Source organism: Nylanderia fulva, unplaced genomic scaffold (genome assembly GCF_048542155.1).
Source record: "Nylanderia fulva isolate GAGA-0341 unplaced genomic scaffold, ASM4854215v1 Scaffold71, whole genome shotgun sequence".
In the NCBI taxonomy this organism is placed as follows: domain Eukaryota; kingdom Metazoa; phylum Arthropoda; class Insecta; order Hymenoptera; family Formicidae; genus Nylanderia; species Nylanderia fulva.
Genome location: NW_028190819.1, coordinates 624,545 through 640,868, shown reverse-complemented (window position 1 = coordinate 640,868; position 16,324 = coordinate 624,545). Strand labels below are relative to the sequence as shown.

The following is a 16,324-nucleotide window of genomic DNA, read 5'->3' as shown; positions in this document are numbered from 1 at the left end:
AACTTTTTTATTAGACTTGCAATCTCACTTTTAATTGCTTACTAATATTTCTTCATATAATCCTTACCGCGCATACTATATTTCATGCACAGACAAACTGCAAAACTTTTTTTATTAAATAAGTATTATTACGAACTGACACAAAGCAGCCGATAACAAAACTGTAATTTTTGATTTTTATATGATTTATATATGCAAACATAGCTAGCGCGGTCCGTTTTTATAAGTACTTTAATCGTGGAATAGGATTTATTGATCAGTATAGTCAATAAAAAGTTATATGAAAAAAATAAATATTCTCGCATTCGGTCGGTAAAAACATCATTTAGGATCCCCTTAATAGTGTTCCGAAAAGTTATCGTAGTAAAGCACGCTTACTAATGAAGCATCTGCTCGATACTCCGTCATCTAAAATTAGCTGGAATAGACAAGGGCTCGTAACCATAGACGGTGACATTGTGGAGGGTTCGAATATCGCGGAACTTATAAACGATGCGGTACGCGAGAGAAAAACGGTAGAAGCATCCGGAAGAAATCAGTTTGCTCGATTACTACGTGACATAGGTACGTCACCGCGTCTCATAGGAAATCAAAAGTTATTAAAAGCAGGCGCGCGATCTCGCTATATTACTTCCGCGTTACCTCGCGGGTCCTCCACTCCGATCACACGTTCAAAATCGTACAGTCACAGGTTAGACGAAGCGAGTGAAACCGAAGAAGATACGCAATTCATATCCGCCGACGAGGACGGTGACGACGACGGTGACGACGATAGAACATTAGCACATAGCGTAGTTTCTCCGTCAAAGAGAAGAAGAGGTTTACTCGATTGGATAAATCTCAATTAATGGAATTCGAAAAATTGTATTACGACCCCTCGCATTATGCAGGCTACTCTGCGGTGGACAATTTATCGCGAGCCGTTAAACCGAATTTTACGCGTAACAAAGTCGTCGAGTGGCTTAAATCGCAGGATGCATACACGCTGCATCGTCCGGTACGACGAAAATTTCCTCGTTTACATTATAACGTAACAAATATCGATGATTTATGGGAAGCCGATTTGATCGATCTTCGTAATCTCAAGAGCTATAATGACGGTTATTCTTATCTACTAACGGTTATCGATGTGCTTAGTAAATTTGTTTGGGTAGAACCTTTACGTGACAAAACAGCCAACTGTGTAATAAAGGCCTTTCAACAAATATTTTCCAGAAACGAGGGTCGACTACCTGTATACTTACAGACCGACAAAGGCAAAGAATTTATCGCCCGCCCTGTACAAAATTTCTTAAAAGAAAAAGACATCCGTTTTCGTGTAACGCGCAATCCCGTTATTAAAGCGTCTATAGTGGAACGATTTAATAGAACACTCAAAGAGCGGATGTGGCGTTATTTTACGCATAAAAATACACGTCGTTACTTTGATGTTTTACAAGATATTGTTCACGCTTACAATCATACCCGTCATTCCACCATCAAAATGCAACCCGCTGTCGTTACGCGAGAAAATGCTCGTACCGCGTGTGAAAATATGAAACGACGATGGGATAACGATAAAGAAAAGAAAAAGAAGCGTGGGCGTAAACAAAAGGCTAAATATCGCGTGGACGATCTCGTACGCGTCAGTAGAGCAAAAGTAATCTTCGAGAAAGGATACGAAGCGAAGTGGAGCGAGGAGATATTTCGAATTCATCGAGTTCTCGAATGGAGAAAACCCCGCGTATATGAATTAAGCGATTTATCGGGTGAAGTTATAGACGGAATTTTTTACGAACAAGAATTAGCACCGGTTATTAAAGACTTACGCGACGAGGAATTTATCGTCGATCGTGTGATAAAAAGCAGGGGACGCGGTAGCAATAAACAATTATTAGTTAGCTGGCAAGGTTATCCTTCTAAATTTAACTCCTGGATACCCGCTTCGAATTTAACTATTCTTCGAAATGAGGGCGGATCAATTTCTTCTGGTTCTTCCAAGCAATAGCAGCATGCGCTATTTCCCCGACAATAAAACCTCGTCGTTCATTACGGAATTACCTCAATCGCTGCACTTACACGGTGACTGGGAAGTCGCGTTGAGCAAAATCCAATTCCCTAATACCTTTTTTCATGTAAGGCGCGGAGAAAATATACTCATTGTCAGTTTCGTCGATATCGACTCTCAAGTTAAAGAGAAAAATAAAAAAGATGAGGTGTTAACTTCGAAGGAAGCCTCAATACCGTGCGGCATTTATAATAACATGGAAGAGCTCGTCTCCATGATTAATTCGTCATGCAAAGAAGTCGGTTCCCATTTTCGTTTGAAGCAAGAAAAATTTACAGGCGGTAGTATTTTGTTCTCCCTCGCGTGTCCTGCTGGTTGCAATCTGATTCATTATATGCATTTTTCCGATAGACTTTTGCAAATGATCGGTTTAGCTGATTTTCTTTATAACGCTCCTAAGGGGGAAAGTATCTATTGTTCTATGCTCACGACATCTAAGCTTAATTCCAAAGAAAAATCTACTTCAATTTTTCTTAAACTCGGTTTTCTTGACGAAAATGGAGTACGTGACGAGGGATTCTATGGTTACGAAGCGTGTAGTTTGGCGCGGGGTATTCCCGATAAACTGTTCGTTTATTGTGATATTTGCGAACCTTACATAACAGGAGATGTGCAAACTCCTCTTCTCCGAATAGTGCCTGTCACAGGGGGTGGGCGCGATTACGAATATGGAACGAATCAGGTAAAACATTTCTCACCTCTGCATTATATCCCGCTGCGCCTAACAAATTTCCGACGGATTGAAATCGATATAAAAGACGATACTGGAAACAAAATACCATTTGAATCCGGCACGTTAACGGTGACTTTACATTTCAAACGTATCGATTAGATTTTTAAAAATACTCTGTAAAGATTTTTTTGATAAGAAAGAAGGGATTTGTTCATTAATATGGATTATTATTCGGAGTATTATAACGAATTACAAAACGGTGGAACTCGCGGTGGCGGAATTCCACGAGTTTTTGTCGGTTCACCCTATCAACGAGGTCATGGAATAGGTAGTTTTCTCGGAGGAATGTTCAGACGTGTATTGCCTTATTTAACTAGAGGTCTAGGGGCAGTGGGTAAAGAAGCTTTGCGGGCCGGGGTTAATATAATCGAGGATGTTGAAAATAAAATGCCGTTAAAGGTAGCTGTCAAACATCGTTTTGAACAATCGCGTGACAATCTTAAGAGAAAAGCTAGGGAAAAAATAAGTAGTCTAATGAAGGGTACGGGATATAAATCAGATGAAAAAATTCATGTAGCGCAGTTTCCTTTCGGCAGGCTTAAGACTCACGTCGCTAAATCCTCGGTAACCGTGTCGCGTAAACGGCGTAAGACAAATAAGAAAAAAAGTTTATCGAAAATCAAGTCTCGTGGGAAAAAAAGAACAAATACAAAAAAAACTAAAAATAATACGAGGAAAAATCGCTCGACTGTAAAAAGGCTCAAATCGTCCGCGAAACGGCGTAAAGCTAGTAGCGGTAAAAAGCGCACAGTATACGATATATTTTCATAATCACCATTATTTCTAAATACGCTTGTCCGTGACAATAACGCTGGTAGAGCGGGCGACGATAGAAAAGAATGTCATTTCTTCACACACACTCGAGCGAGTGTTTAAAGAGCGAGCTCGATCTCTTCTCTTTACCGCCCACGCAAACTAGCATCGAAAGTTCGCAATGGATTCATTACAAACCCGTGACCTCGCTTTCGGACGACTCCCCGCTAGAATTCGTCATCCCGGGTCACGGAGAAGAATATTTAGATCTCACACACACGTTACTAAGTCTTCGGGTACGCGTAGAAACCGAGCCGCTACCCGGTCTCGCCGCCGGATCAGGCGTCAACGTGGGCCCCGTAAATCATTTTCTTCATTCCATCTTCAATCAAATCGACGTGTATTTCAATCAAAAGCTCGTGTCGCCTCCAAACAACGCTTATGCGTACCGCGCGTACATCGAAGCATTGTTAAATTATTCATCGCCCGCAAAAACTTCCCATCTAACCTCGTGCTTATGGGATGCGGATACACCCGGACACATGGACGATACGGCAGGAGCGGAAGGCAATACCGCTATAGCGAGACGAGCTCGTTACATACGCGGAGGGCGCGCGCTAGATCTTATAGGTCACCTCCATTGCGACGTTTTCAATCAGGATAAATTCTTAATTAATGGCGTCGAGGTGCGGTTGAGACTCGTGCGTTCGAAAGATACGTTTTGTTTTATAGAAACTAATTGCACGTCGAAAATTCGTATACTCGATGCAAGTCTAATGGTGAGAAGAGCGAAAATAAGCTCCGGAGTATTACTAGCGCATGCTAGAATGCTGAGCAAAGTTACCGCCAAGTATCCGCTTACGAGAGTTGAAATTAAAACATTCACGATTCACAGCGGGGTTGTGGGTGAATCGTTAGATAATGTAATACTGGGACAATTGCCGAAACGAATAATAGTAGGTTTCGTCGATAATAAAGCGTTTAACGGTGACAGAAAATTGAATCCGTTTAATTTCCAAAATTACGGAATAAATTTCTTCTCGCTATACGTCGACGGTACACAAATACCCAGTAGACCGTTACAACCGGTTTTCTCGTCTCGCGAACCGCTTTACATCGAAGCTTATCATACGCTCTTCTCAGGGACGGGTATCCATTTTTTGAACGAGGGAAATTCTATAAGTAGAGATGATTATTCTCGGGGATATACGTTATTCGCTTTTGATCTTACACCCGATCTATCCGCTAATTGCGCCGGTCATTGGAATCTCGTGAAACACGGAAGTCTACGGTTAGAAGCGAGATTCGAGAAGGCGCTCACCGAAACAATTAATTGTATCGTTTACGCCGAATTCGATAATGTCATAGAAATCGATGCATCGCGTCAAGTTATCGTCGATTTTTCCGGTTAGCTTTTAACACTCGTTCACCAACATGTATTCATACACCGTAATGTAATACGCGATTAGAAAATTTTCCCCCTCCTCTTCCTTTGGAAATTTCGATGACACTTTTCACGGAGTGGAAACTATGTAACGCGCTAGAATAAATTCAGTTTTGTACGAGACACAACCAAACGCGCACGTTTCGCTAAGAGCTTGTACCTCATCAACGAAAATCTCACAATATGGACATAGTCGTCGACATACAAGGTTTCCGCGATGAAGCCAATAAATTTATCGCGAAGGAAGTCGCCGTTGTCGCGATCGATACTCCGATTGTCGAGCACTGGATTATGATGCCACCATACGCGTTTGGAAAATTACCCGCAAAAGCAAGACGAGAAAACAATTGGCTCTCACGAAATTATCACGGCATCGAGTGGTTCGACGGCTCAGTTAATCCGAAATATTTTACCTCGTATCTCCGCGAAATTGCAAGACACGCGCGCTGCATTTACGTCAGAGGTAACGAAAAAGCAAACTACTTGAGGAATTTACTTTCCAGAGATATAAATAATTTGGAGGGTACCTCACCAGCATTTAAAAATCTACCGGATGAGGAGGATATCGTACAATATTGCGGTCATCACGGGATTCGAAAATTTGGAACCTTTCATTGCGCGTTATACAATGCTTATAAATTAAAATGCTGGCTAAGTGCGCAAAATAATTGCGAGAACGTTTCAACCTCTACTGAAGCTACTTGTAGTTCTGACGAAAGTTGGGAAATTACTTTCGACGATAGCGACGATAAATACGAAACCGCCGTTTCTTGCGATGTAAATGAGAATATAACTAAAATACAAATAGAGGAAAAAAATCAGCAAAGCAACGAACAGCAGATTGAAAAAGAAGAAGAAGAGAGATTTGTGATTTCTGAATCGTCATCGACGTTGACGGACAAGAACGAAACAATTTCCATCTCGACGCAAACTGACATTGAAAACCTCTCAAAACAACTCAAGATAGAAGAAGACGCATTATCGAAAGAGGTAAAAACCGGTATTGTTCAAATAATACCGTACACTCGTTCGTATTCGGGACAAAAAAAAAATGAACTCTCGCGAAATTCTACAAGCATTGCATCATCTCGATGCCAGACATGTTGGAGTCTATGCAGCCGACAGAGTTCCGAGGGTGTGGACGAGGTCGACGGCTATCGTCGCTAACACCGACAATCACGATCGACCTGGAGAACATTGGATCGCCTTCTACCTCGATGAACACGGTACAGCCACTTATTTCGACAGCTACGGATTGCCCCCCTTGTATCCAGGATTTCTCATCCGACTTCGACGAAACTCCATCATCCATCGTTGGAATATTCAACAATTACAAGGAATTTTTTCTAAGACTTGCGGACAATACTGCTGTGTATTTTTATATTATATGTGCAGCGGTTATAATCTTAATCAGTTTCTCGCTCTTTTTTCCGAAGATTGTGAATATAACGATCGTTTAATCATACACTTATTTCGTAAAATTTTTACTCACAAAAAACAAGCGAATCATAACAATATATAATATGAATTTTAGTATGAATAAATAAATTTTGTTCTGTAAAAATATTTTAAATATAATCCATATTTGTACTTTTAAAACTATTGTTCAATTTTCTTTCACTTCCTCTTTCCAGAAATTTCCTCCACATGCATGTTCCTGTTTACCTTCATTAAGCAGCGAGTTATTTTAAAATAAAATTTTATCTGACATCTTTCTAATCTACGACGATGTATTATTATTTTTTATCGTGACGCGAGTCGGAATGCTCGCCTGTACAAATATTTGCGTGTTCTTTTTTATTACCCTACGCCATTGTCAGCTACTACCTGCCACCGGTCGACCGCACGACGCTTTTCTTGGCCAAAATGTTTTTACCCCACCCCGTCTAATATCGACCATTTGATTCGACGAGCTATCCTTGCCATACGTATACCCGAACTGTTTTTACCCCACCCCCGTCCAATATCGACCATTTGATTCGACGAGCTATCCTTGCCATACGTATACCCGAACCCCCATGCCGTACTCTACGCAACTTTAGCTTAAATACCACATCTAATCCTTAGACTAGTAAGATCTCGTTTAGCTCAACATACTAGGACCCTGCTCGGAAACACGGAGGTCCCGGGTTCAAATCCAGAGAAAATCAGAAAAAATAAAAAATAAAAATTCTCATCCCCACCTTTCGGGGCCAGTCGCCATTTTTTTTTCCCCCAACACCCTTTCCCCCTAACACCCACACTCGGAAAAGCCAGACGCCGGTGGTGGGGGAAAGATAAGATAAGACCCGGCGCCAGACGGGTCGGTGGTGGGGGTTTGTTTTGACGGGCCATACCTGCCATTATACTACTTTTATAAATTAATGTACTTATTGCACAGTATTAATTTTTTCAGAACTGATTGCGATTTAACCGAAAGATATTGCATTTTCAAATTATTTCGCATTTAAAGCAACTTTTCGCGGAAAAAATGTTTCTTAAAGAAGGTATTTTCGAAAAGATTGTTACTGCTCTGGCACAATGGATTAAACCCGAAGAGGATGTCCTTTATGAGTCTATAGAAACATCAATTGATAATATGGTTACGAATGTGCTGAATTCTCTCAAAAGAGAATATCCCGTACATTCGATACACTCGACAGCCAATGAAATTTTTTTCCGTTGGAAAAATAACCATCTTATGGTCTTTGAAAATCATTGGAACGAAATAGAATCAATGGAGATTATGAATACAATTCATGAATATATATTTACCAAATTAAACTTTCAATTATGCGGCAAACACTCCGACATAAAATATTTATGTATAGATAATGTTAGTTTTATATATATAACTTTTATAATATATATTTAAATTAAAGGATCTAATATTTGCACTTTAATTAATTTCTGTATTTTGTGATTTTTGACGCAGGTCTTAGAAGCAAAATGTGGCGAAGAAATAATTGTATTAATAATATGTAAAAGTGTGGCCAAAAGACTTGGTATAGATTGTATAGTACTGAGAGACGACAAAAATTGCAAGTTTCTTTTACTTTGGAAATTGTAAGTGTAATATTAGATTTAAAATTATCTATACCTTCCAGTATTTCTCTTATTATATACACACATGTATATATACATAATTCTTTATTGTTCGCAAAACCAGAAACCCGGACCAAATAAGGTGCTTTAACAAATTTTCTAAGAATATCCAAAATTCTTTTTACAGTCAGCCTTTGACAAATGACAATTCTGAAAATTATAACTTAATTGTAACATCTAAAGAGGTAAAAATTACTATATCATACATATATAATTTCTATTAATTTTAACACTAATTTAATTAATATGTTCGTAAAAATGTGAATCAATGAGACACGCTTTATACGTAGGCTGAAACTGCTGTCTTCTTTAATTTTCATTTCTTTTTTATTATTTTCAGATAATGGTAAAGTTGATGAAAATATATATGAATATAACAAAAAATTTCTATTTTTGTATACATCCTTTGTCTAATCCGCATAAATGGAAATCCTGCGAAGAAATTACGGTATGTTAAGCACTATATAATACATGTATTCATACATACAATGTATATATATATATATATATATATATATATATATACATTGTATGTATATATACATGTATTATATAGTGCTATATATATATATATATATATATATATATATATAATTTATTTGAGAACTCTCTCTGATAATTACATACATTTACATACAAGTTAAAAATATCTATAATTTAAGTGGTATGTACTGTAATTTAACGTGCTATAAAAATCTGTTTAGGAATTAAATGACAAGAAAAATCATTTAAAATCGAATATTATATTTTCCAGTTCCAAATACACTTGAACAAACAAATGAATATAAGTCGGGAAAACGTAAAATTTGCGGTTGGAATGATAGTAAAACATACAAATGGTGTTAATAGTTGTACAGGTGTAATAATCGGATGGCATCGACACAAAGATGAACATATTAAGTTCATCAAAAAAGAAACAAAAAGACTTAAATGTAGGGTTGGATTCTGCTTGACACGTGAGCACAAATGGTTAATGCCGATAAATTACTGTCATAATTATCAAGAGCACAACACATATTACATAATTCTTAACAACTATAACGAACTTTGTTATGTGGGAGAAGGTATGAATATCATTAAAATATGTTTTTATTTAAAATTATATTTAGTTATTCTACGAACTCATGCATCCCCTGGTAGCTTTTAACTTATTTATTTCTATTTTTTATTTTATTATCTATATTTTACTGATTATGTTGTTTATATCGTAGTTATTAAACTGTTATTAAAAATTTTGAAATTTATATATATATATATATATATATATATTGAATAGAAATTTGAATTTAACTGATTAAAAGAGTGTAAGCAGATAATAGTGTCAGTGATAACGAAATAAATTTTTTGCTGTAACTGAATAATTGTGTTGTACACATGAATTTTGCTTGATACGATGCTAAGAGTTACTTGGAATTAAACCTCAACTCGAGACTTAAATATCATTCATATGTGCGGCTTCTAATCAATTAAAAAGAATAGATTCTAATTTACATTATCATTTTAAGCTGCACTTTGTATTTTAGACTTTTTGGAATTAACAACGCCGCAATGGATCGAGAATAACGAAATAGGTCGTTATTTTCATGGATTTAACGGTGCACATTACGTACCAAATAAAAGGTTGGCAAGACTTTACCCTCAAGATTCTGCTATAACTGCCAACGTATAGAACAAGAATTTTTCTTGTTCAACCGATTGCCCTTAAACTTCCAATGCTGGGTAAGATACATTTAAAATGTATCTTGATATACATTTAAAAATAATCGACACGTATTTTTTTATTTCGGCAATGGTTTAAGGGTAAAAACCACCCTCTGACGTTAGCGGTCAAGCATAGACAGAAAGCAATCATTTAATTTAGAAGAAAAAATACTTCCAAAGGGGTTCTAGTACAGTTGATTCCGAATGTGATGTCAAAATTACAAAATCCAAAATTGCGGATCCAATATGGCGATTACATCTCATGATAAAGGGTGATTTTTAAAATAGAAATCAGAAAAAAGTCTCTCACTGTAAATCTCTTGTAGAAATTTATCACTAGTAATACCAATTAATCATTTATTTCAAGTACTTAAAATATTGATATACCGTAATTTAAGTACTCGAAATAAGTGTTTAAGTACTCGAAATAGGTGATAAATTGGCGCTACTAATGACAAATTTCTATTAGAGATAAGCACCCCAAATAGTAAAATGTAAAGAGACTTACTTTAATCAAGCATCCCATTAAAATATGTACAGAAACGGGTTTTAAATCGGTCTGCAGTAAACTCTGAAAACTATAATTTTTCTTGGCTAACTGCAGAGCGTTTCAAACCAGAAGAATTTTTGTAATTTTAATCATTATGTTGAATCCGCCATTTTAAATTTTGGACATACACTTTCGTAAGCTTCCTTACCAGATACACAAAATGTATCTAGATACTGTATCTAGATACTACCCAACACTGTCAACTTCGAAACATATATATAATATCTGAAAACTAACATAATAAAGATAAATATATTACATGTAATTCTGAAATGTGTGTGTATATATTTAGGTATGTATACATAAATGTCTCTATTTTTCTCAAGAATTCTTTCAAAAAATTGCAATACAAAATACCTAAATAGAATTTCTCTAAAAATTACACATGTACAATTATTACTGATTTTACAGTTAAATATTATTGCCACAATCCGTTGAATATACTTGAAACACACACATTGAATTTTAATATTTTTATTATCGATTATAATTTGTCATCAAAATATATTAATATATTTATAAAACTATTAATATATTCATTCTTATACAGGTTGAACCAATAATTTGACCACTTGGAGTATCTTCGTTATTTTTAAAGATACAAAAATAGCGTACAAGATGTTTCTAATTAAATAAAAGAAAAAATTGCGATAAGATGTATCCGTTGAAAATATACAGATGAAGTCTGCATGTATCAAATTGTCTTAAATATATTTCTTTATGACATATTATCATATAATGTGACAAAAACATTTTGGAGTTTTCAAATTTGTGTATACAATAATCGTTTACAAATACACTAAAAACAAATCAAGCAAATATATATACATATATGCAGGGTGTCCCAAAAGTCTGGAAATGGTTGAATATTTCCTATACAATCATTTTTACCCTCTATTCTTCCACAGATCTGAACAGTACACCTAAATGAAAATATTATCGCTTTCTGTGTTCCTTTTCTTCGTTTTTTTTTGCTAAAGTTGCATAAAACTAGACGCCAAATAAGTTTATATAAATTAAAATAATGTAATATTTAATCATTTATATAAAAATTTTATATTTATATGCCATTAAGATACATGAACTAATTCATGAATAAAAATATGCGTTTTTATGATATTAAACATCTTTTAAATTCATAACTCAAATAATACAATTAAATTTCGTATGCGATAAGTATTCTTCTCGCTAAAATGTATAAATTTTGACGTATAAATTTTTTCTTCAAAATAAAAGTTTACCTAAATAAAAATAAAGAATGCCTATTTTTATTCAGGAATCGGATTTGTTCAGAAACTGATATGTTTAATTTTAATTTCAAAAACTTTTATAATTAAAATAAACTATTTAAAAATCAATTGATACAAAGTTTCGCTCGTATATTGAAATACAAAAAGTGATAAATGAAAAACCAACTTATCGAGTAATTATTAGAGTTGTTCAGTCCAATAACATTTATTTCATGTATAAATTATTAAGCTACAATCATTCAATATTACAACTTACGCAATAAGTACAGTCATTCTAAAATAATAAAATAAACGTTTCGACCGCACGCGGTCTTCTTCAGTATAATCATTAAAATACAAAATGATAAAAAAATTCACATAATATCGAATTTAATTTTAGTTATTCAGAGTCGAGAGTTTATGAGCAGTTAACGCGTGTTTTAATCCGTCATGTCCAACAATGTTCGCCTCGATATGATCTTTGATTTTAATCAGATCTCGAAGAGTTTCATCGTTAATATGCGAGAAATTAAAACGTTCTGTAGGCGCTGCGATTAATAAAAAATTAACGATTAACATATGTCAAAATTACAATATATATCCCCAACAATTAGCAATATGCTTACTTGACATTGTCCTTCTTGACAATTTTAACCACGTTATTTTGAAAAAGTTATTGAAGATGACACAATACAAACCAACAATATAAAAAGACACCTCATTTTAAACTTTACTTGATCGAAGAGTGTGCGTGTTTATATATGATCTAATATCTATGTTTAAACCGTTAATGTCCTATTTGTCTTATTATTATTTATTGTTCGTTAATTTATCCAAAATATCAAAATACGACTCGCTGAGTAACTCAGTATCTTTGTTTAAATTTAACCCATTTTTTTGTTCATTAATCTCGACACTGAATAACTAAAATTTAATTCGATATTATGTGAAATTTTTTTATGATTTTGTATTTTAATAAGTATACTGTAGAATAGTGTAGAAGACCGCGTGCGCGGTCGAAACGTTTATTTTATTATTTTCGAATGACTGTATTTTTTGCGTAAGTTGTAATATTGAATAATTGTAGCTTAATAATTTATACATGAAATAGATAAATAAATATTTATACAAGATTCTTTATTTAATATTGAATTAAAACGAGAGAATTAAATGTGTTTTTATCTGTCTTATAAACTACGTATTTGCCGTCAATTGTTTCCAAAAAAATTATTTCAAAGAAGACATTATTTAACAAACTTTTTGTAATTTTTTTTTTAATCTGTAATTTATAAATGGTAAATTTTACAAAAGAAACAGCATCTTGACATAGAGAGTTTATTTCTGAGTAAGAAAATTTTATGATATATACAAAATCTGAATATAATTTTTAAAAAATTTTAGTCCTTGTCTATTATTTATTACAAAAATTATTTATTAACAAAAATTTATTTATTAATGAATAAAGTTGATATAACAAGTGTTAATAGTAATAATATTGACTTATCGAACATAAATTTTATATTAGTCGCACGTTTGCATATCTAAATTAATAGAGATGTGCAGGGGAGAATCTCTTTCTGTTTTCTCAACCTGCAAAAAATTTAACTCAATTCAAATATGATTTTAATTTTAATTTTAAATAAAAAATAAATTAGAGATATGTTAAAATTTTGAAAGTGGCGACGCAGGAAAAAAGAAAACTCCCTCTTCCGATCATGCATTAATTTTATAATAAAAATATAAATAATAATTTAGTGCTTATAATTAATACGATTTTATATCATTTTTATGTTATGGTGATATATACAGGGTGTCCGGTAACTAACGGACCAATGATTAAGGGCGGATTCTTTGGCCAATTTGGAGACGATTTTTTTTTAGTAAAAATGTTGAGAAGTCAATAATTTTCGAATAATAAGTGGTTGTAAAAAATAGATTTTTCGAAAACTAAACGTTTTGAAGTTAAAAGTCTAACATAATTACATTCTTCAGTTAATTTTAAGTAGAGTTTATTATAATAAAATTTTTATTTGAGACTTAGTTGTAAAAAATGATGACCTTTTTCGACATTTTCGCTGAGGAAAAATCATTCCAAAATTGACTAAAGAATCCATTTGTAATCGTTGGTCCGTTAGTTACCGGACACCTTGTATATATATATATATATATATATATATATATATATATTTAAGAGTTTAACAAGGCTCTGTAATATATAAATATAAATTTAACGTATAAGACGTGCAATAAGAGCCAAATCGCGGATGACAATGCGTTATCCTAACGAAACTAAATTATTTTTCAAAAAACTCCTCTTTATCTCGATTAAGAGCCAAACGCGATGTTATTGCGACAAATTAATATTTAGAAATTTTTGGAAACTGAGGAATTTGAATCCTATGGTTGGGATCTCAGAAATTCCCCTTGTTCCTTCTTCTTACATCCCCTGTAAAGAAATAGACAAAAAAAATATTGGTCCAAAAGTCGGCTGAATCGGGAATCGAACCCGAGACTTTTCGCTTGCCGGGCGACTGCTCTTCCATCTCGGGTTCGATTCCCGATTCAGCGACTTTCGGATCTATATTTTTCTCTTGCATTCATTTATTTATTTTCCGTAGGGGGGTTAAAGGGGTATTGAAATTAAATCTCAAGTATGAGATTATTTCATATTTAAAAATCTTGGCCGTGTCCAAGTAAAAATTTGGTGCCTTGTGCACCGGTATTTAATTCTAACGAAAAATAATTTAGTTTCGTTAGGATAACGCATTGTCATCCGCGATTTGGCTCTTATTGCCCGTCTTATACGTTAAATTTATATATATATATATATATATATATATATATATATATATACAATATATATGATTTTTTACGACGAAGAAAATATATGTTCTACTCATTTCTGAAATTTGTGTAACATTCTAAGGCACTATCAACAATTCTCGATATTAGTTTTAGCTATACATCTATAATTTAAAATATCTCAGGAATTATAAGAGAGCGCAGCCTAATTTCGAGCGTTTGTTACTCAGGATTGAATTCTCTATATGTAAGTTTTTGTACAGATTTATCGAAAACGAGTTACAACGTACATTTATTTAGAAAATTAAATATTTACATATAAAATTAAATTAATAAAATAAAATAAAATTAATTAATCTCATGAATCTCGCAACGTGTCAGCTTATAAAAATTGCATAATATGTATTATGATTTCTCAAGGTATTAAACATTGCGATAATTGTTCCAGATCTGACAGCACGCTTGTCTTGGATAAATTGGGAGAATCTAGGAGTGAATCCAAATCGGCGATCGGTGCTTACAACCCTTGCGCTGACAACCGATAACATGAATTGAATATTCAACAAAAGACTTTTTCGTAAAAAATCGCACGGCAATTCCTCTTTTCTTTGTAAATACATTCGAGTTAAGCTATAGAAAGAGGGACGGAGAAAGAGACAAAATTTCAAAAACTCTTCTGCGATTTTGTTTAAATTTCACGTGCAATACAAAAGAGACGAGTATTGTATTCAGTATATCTATACATGTGTAAAAGAACTAATTAGTACAATTTATAGCATTTGCTTTGGAATGAAATCGATGCTATTTGCGACTCTTGCCTATCTTTATTCTTTATTATTATTATTATTCATATTATTATTATTATTATTATTATTATTATTATTATTTTTATTATTATTCCCTATTATTATTATTAATAAATCTATTTTTAGGTCTAAAAATGAGCCGTTTCCGAGTTATAGCTACTTTTATGTTCAAAAATTGTAATTTAGAATCCGCTTGGCATTTCTCTTTCTTAATTATTTCTAAAATTAAAAATTTTTATTTTTTACTTTTTATTTGTTATTTTTATTTAATTTTCAATTTTTAATTTTTATTTATAATTTTTTTAAATTATAATGTTTTTGGTTTTTTTTAACTCTTCCGGAGTAGGCGATTTTTCGGACATTCTGTATATAAAAGCGATCTTTTGACTGCTGCCCTGTTTTAGGGCCAAATTGTCAGACCAAATCAAACTCTTCGATTCCCTGTTAAAAGCCCTTACACAATGCCAAGTAATAAGCAATAAAAATATGGAAAAAAATTAAAAATAAATAAAACAAACTAGGACATAAAATATATAATAAATACATCAAATAAGTCAGAAAATAATATCTATTTTTTTTTTCCAATTGTTGGACACTTTTTATTCCTTGTTTTTATTATTGTCTTTGTTGCTTTGTTGTGCAAGGACCTTTAGGATCTTATTCTAACGATCTATTCTTATACACATACCTGAATGAGTGCAATAGAATCGACAAATTGTCATTTTCCGACCCAGGTAGCACGTGTACGTTTCAGAAATGTTTCCTAAATTTCTTGACTGTTTAATTTAAGAAACATTTCTTTCACGTTTAAATTATACCTCCACGGCACGAAATATTGCTAAAATATTGCAATAAAATAAATATTTCAACATTGAGCTACATAAGAAATATTGCAACAATATTATGCAAATATTATAAGTTAATATTTATAGGAGACATTGCAGAAGTTTATTGCTATATTATAATGCAATCACATAGTTCCTTTATTTACCGCTATGCGCCGCAAACTGAGCTATCTATTTCGCTATTAAGTTTTAATCAGAAAATTATATAAAAATATAAAGCATGCAAAAAGTAACTATTACAATCAATTATTTTTATCAGTTTAATTATTTTGATACAATCCCAACAGATTAAATTGGTTATTTAAAAACTGGACAAATAAATGTCCAAAT

At 33.3% G+C, this 16,324-nt stretch overlaps 4 protein-coding genes across 4 annotated transcripts; all 4 read left to right on the top strand.

Annotated features, from left to right (window-relative positions):
• Window positions 1–1,929: 1,929 nt before the first annotated feature.
• On the top strand, window positions 1,930–3,230 carry LOC146720326 (uncharacterized). The gene has a single exon (XM_085488768.1). It carries the CDS (start codon window positions 1,947–1,949, stop codon window positions 2,877–2,879), a length of 933 nt encoding a protein of 310 aa, XP_085344894.1. The 5' UTR covers window positions 1,930–1,946; the 3' UTR covers window positions 2,880–3,230.
• Window positions 3,231–3,619: 389 nt separating this feature from the next.
• On the top strand, window positions 3,620–4,945 carry LOC146720325 (uncharacterized protein F54H12.2-like). The gene has a single exon (XM_085488778.1). The coding sequence runs from the start codon at window positions 3,620–3,622 to the stop codon at window positions 4,943–4,945; it is 1,326 nt and encodes a 441-aa protein (XP_085344904.1).
• A 38-nt stretch (window positions 4,946–4,983) lies between these two features.
• On the top strand, window positions 4,984–6,474 carry LOC146720324 (uncharacterized). Its single transcript, XM_085488767.1, has one exon. It carries the CDS (start codon window positions 5,161–5,163, stop codon window positions 6,142–6,144), a length of 984 nt encoding a protein of 327 aa, XP_085344893.1. The 5' UTR covers window positions 4,984–5,160; the 3' UTR covers window positions 6,145–6,474.
• Window positions 6,475–8,915: 2,441 nt separating this feature from the next.
• LOC146720323 (F-box only protein 21-like) lies at window positions 8,916–9,772 on the top strand. Its single transcript, XM_085488765.1, has 2 exons — window positions 8,916–9,125; window positions 9,585–9,772. Exons 1-2 carry the CDS (start codon window positions 9,035–9,037, stop codon window positions 9,728–9,730), a joined length of 237 nt encoding a protein of 78 aa, XP_085344891.1. The 5' UTR covers window positions 8,916–9,034; the 3' UTR covers window positions 9,731–9,772.
• The last annotated feature ends 6,552 nt before the right edge of the window (window positions 9,773–16,324 follow it).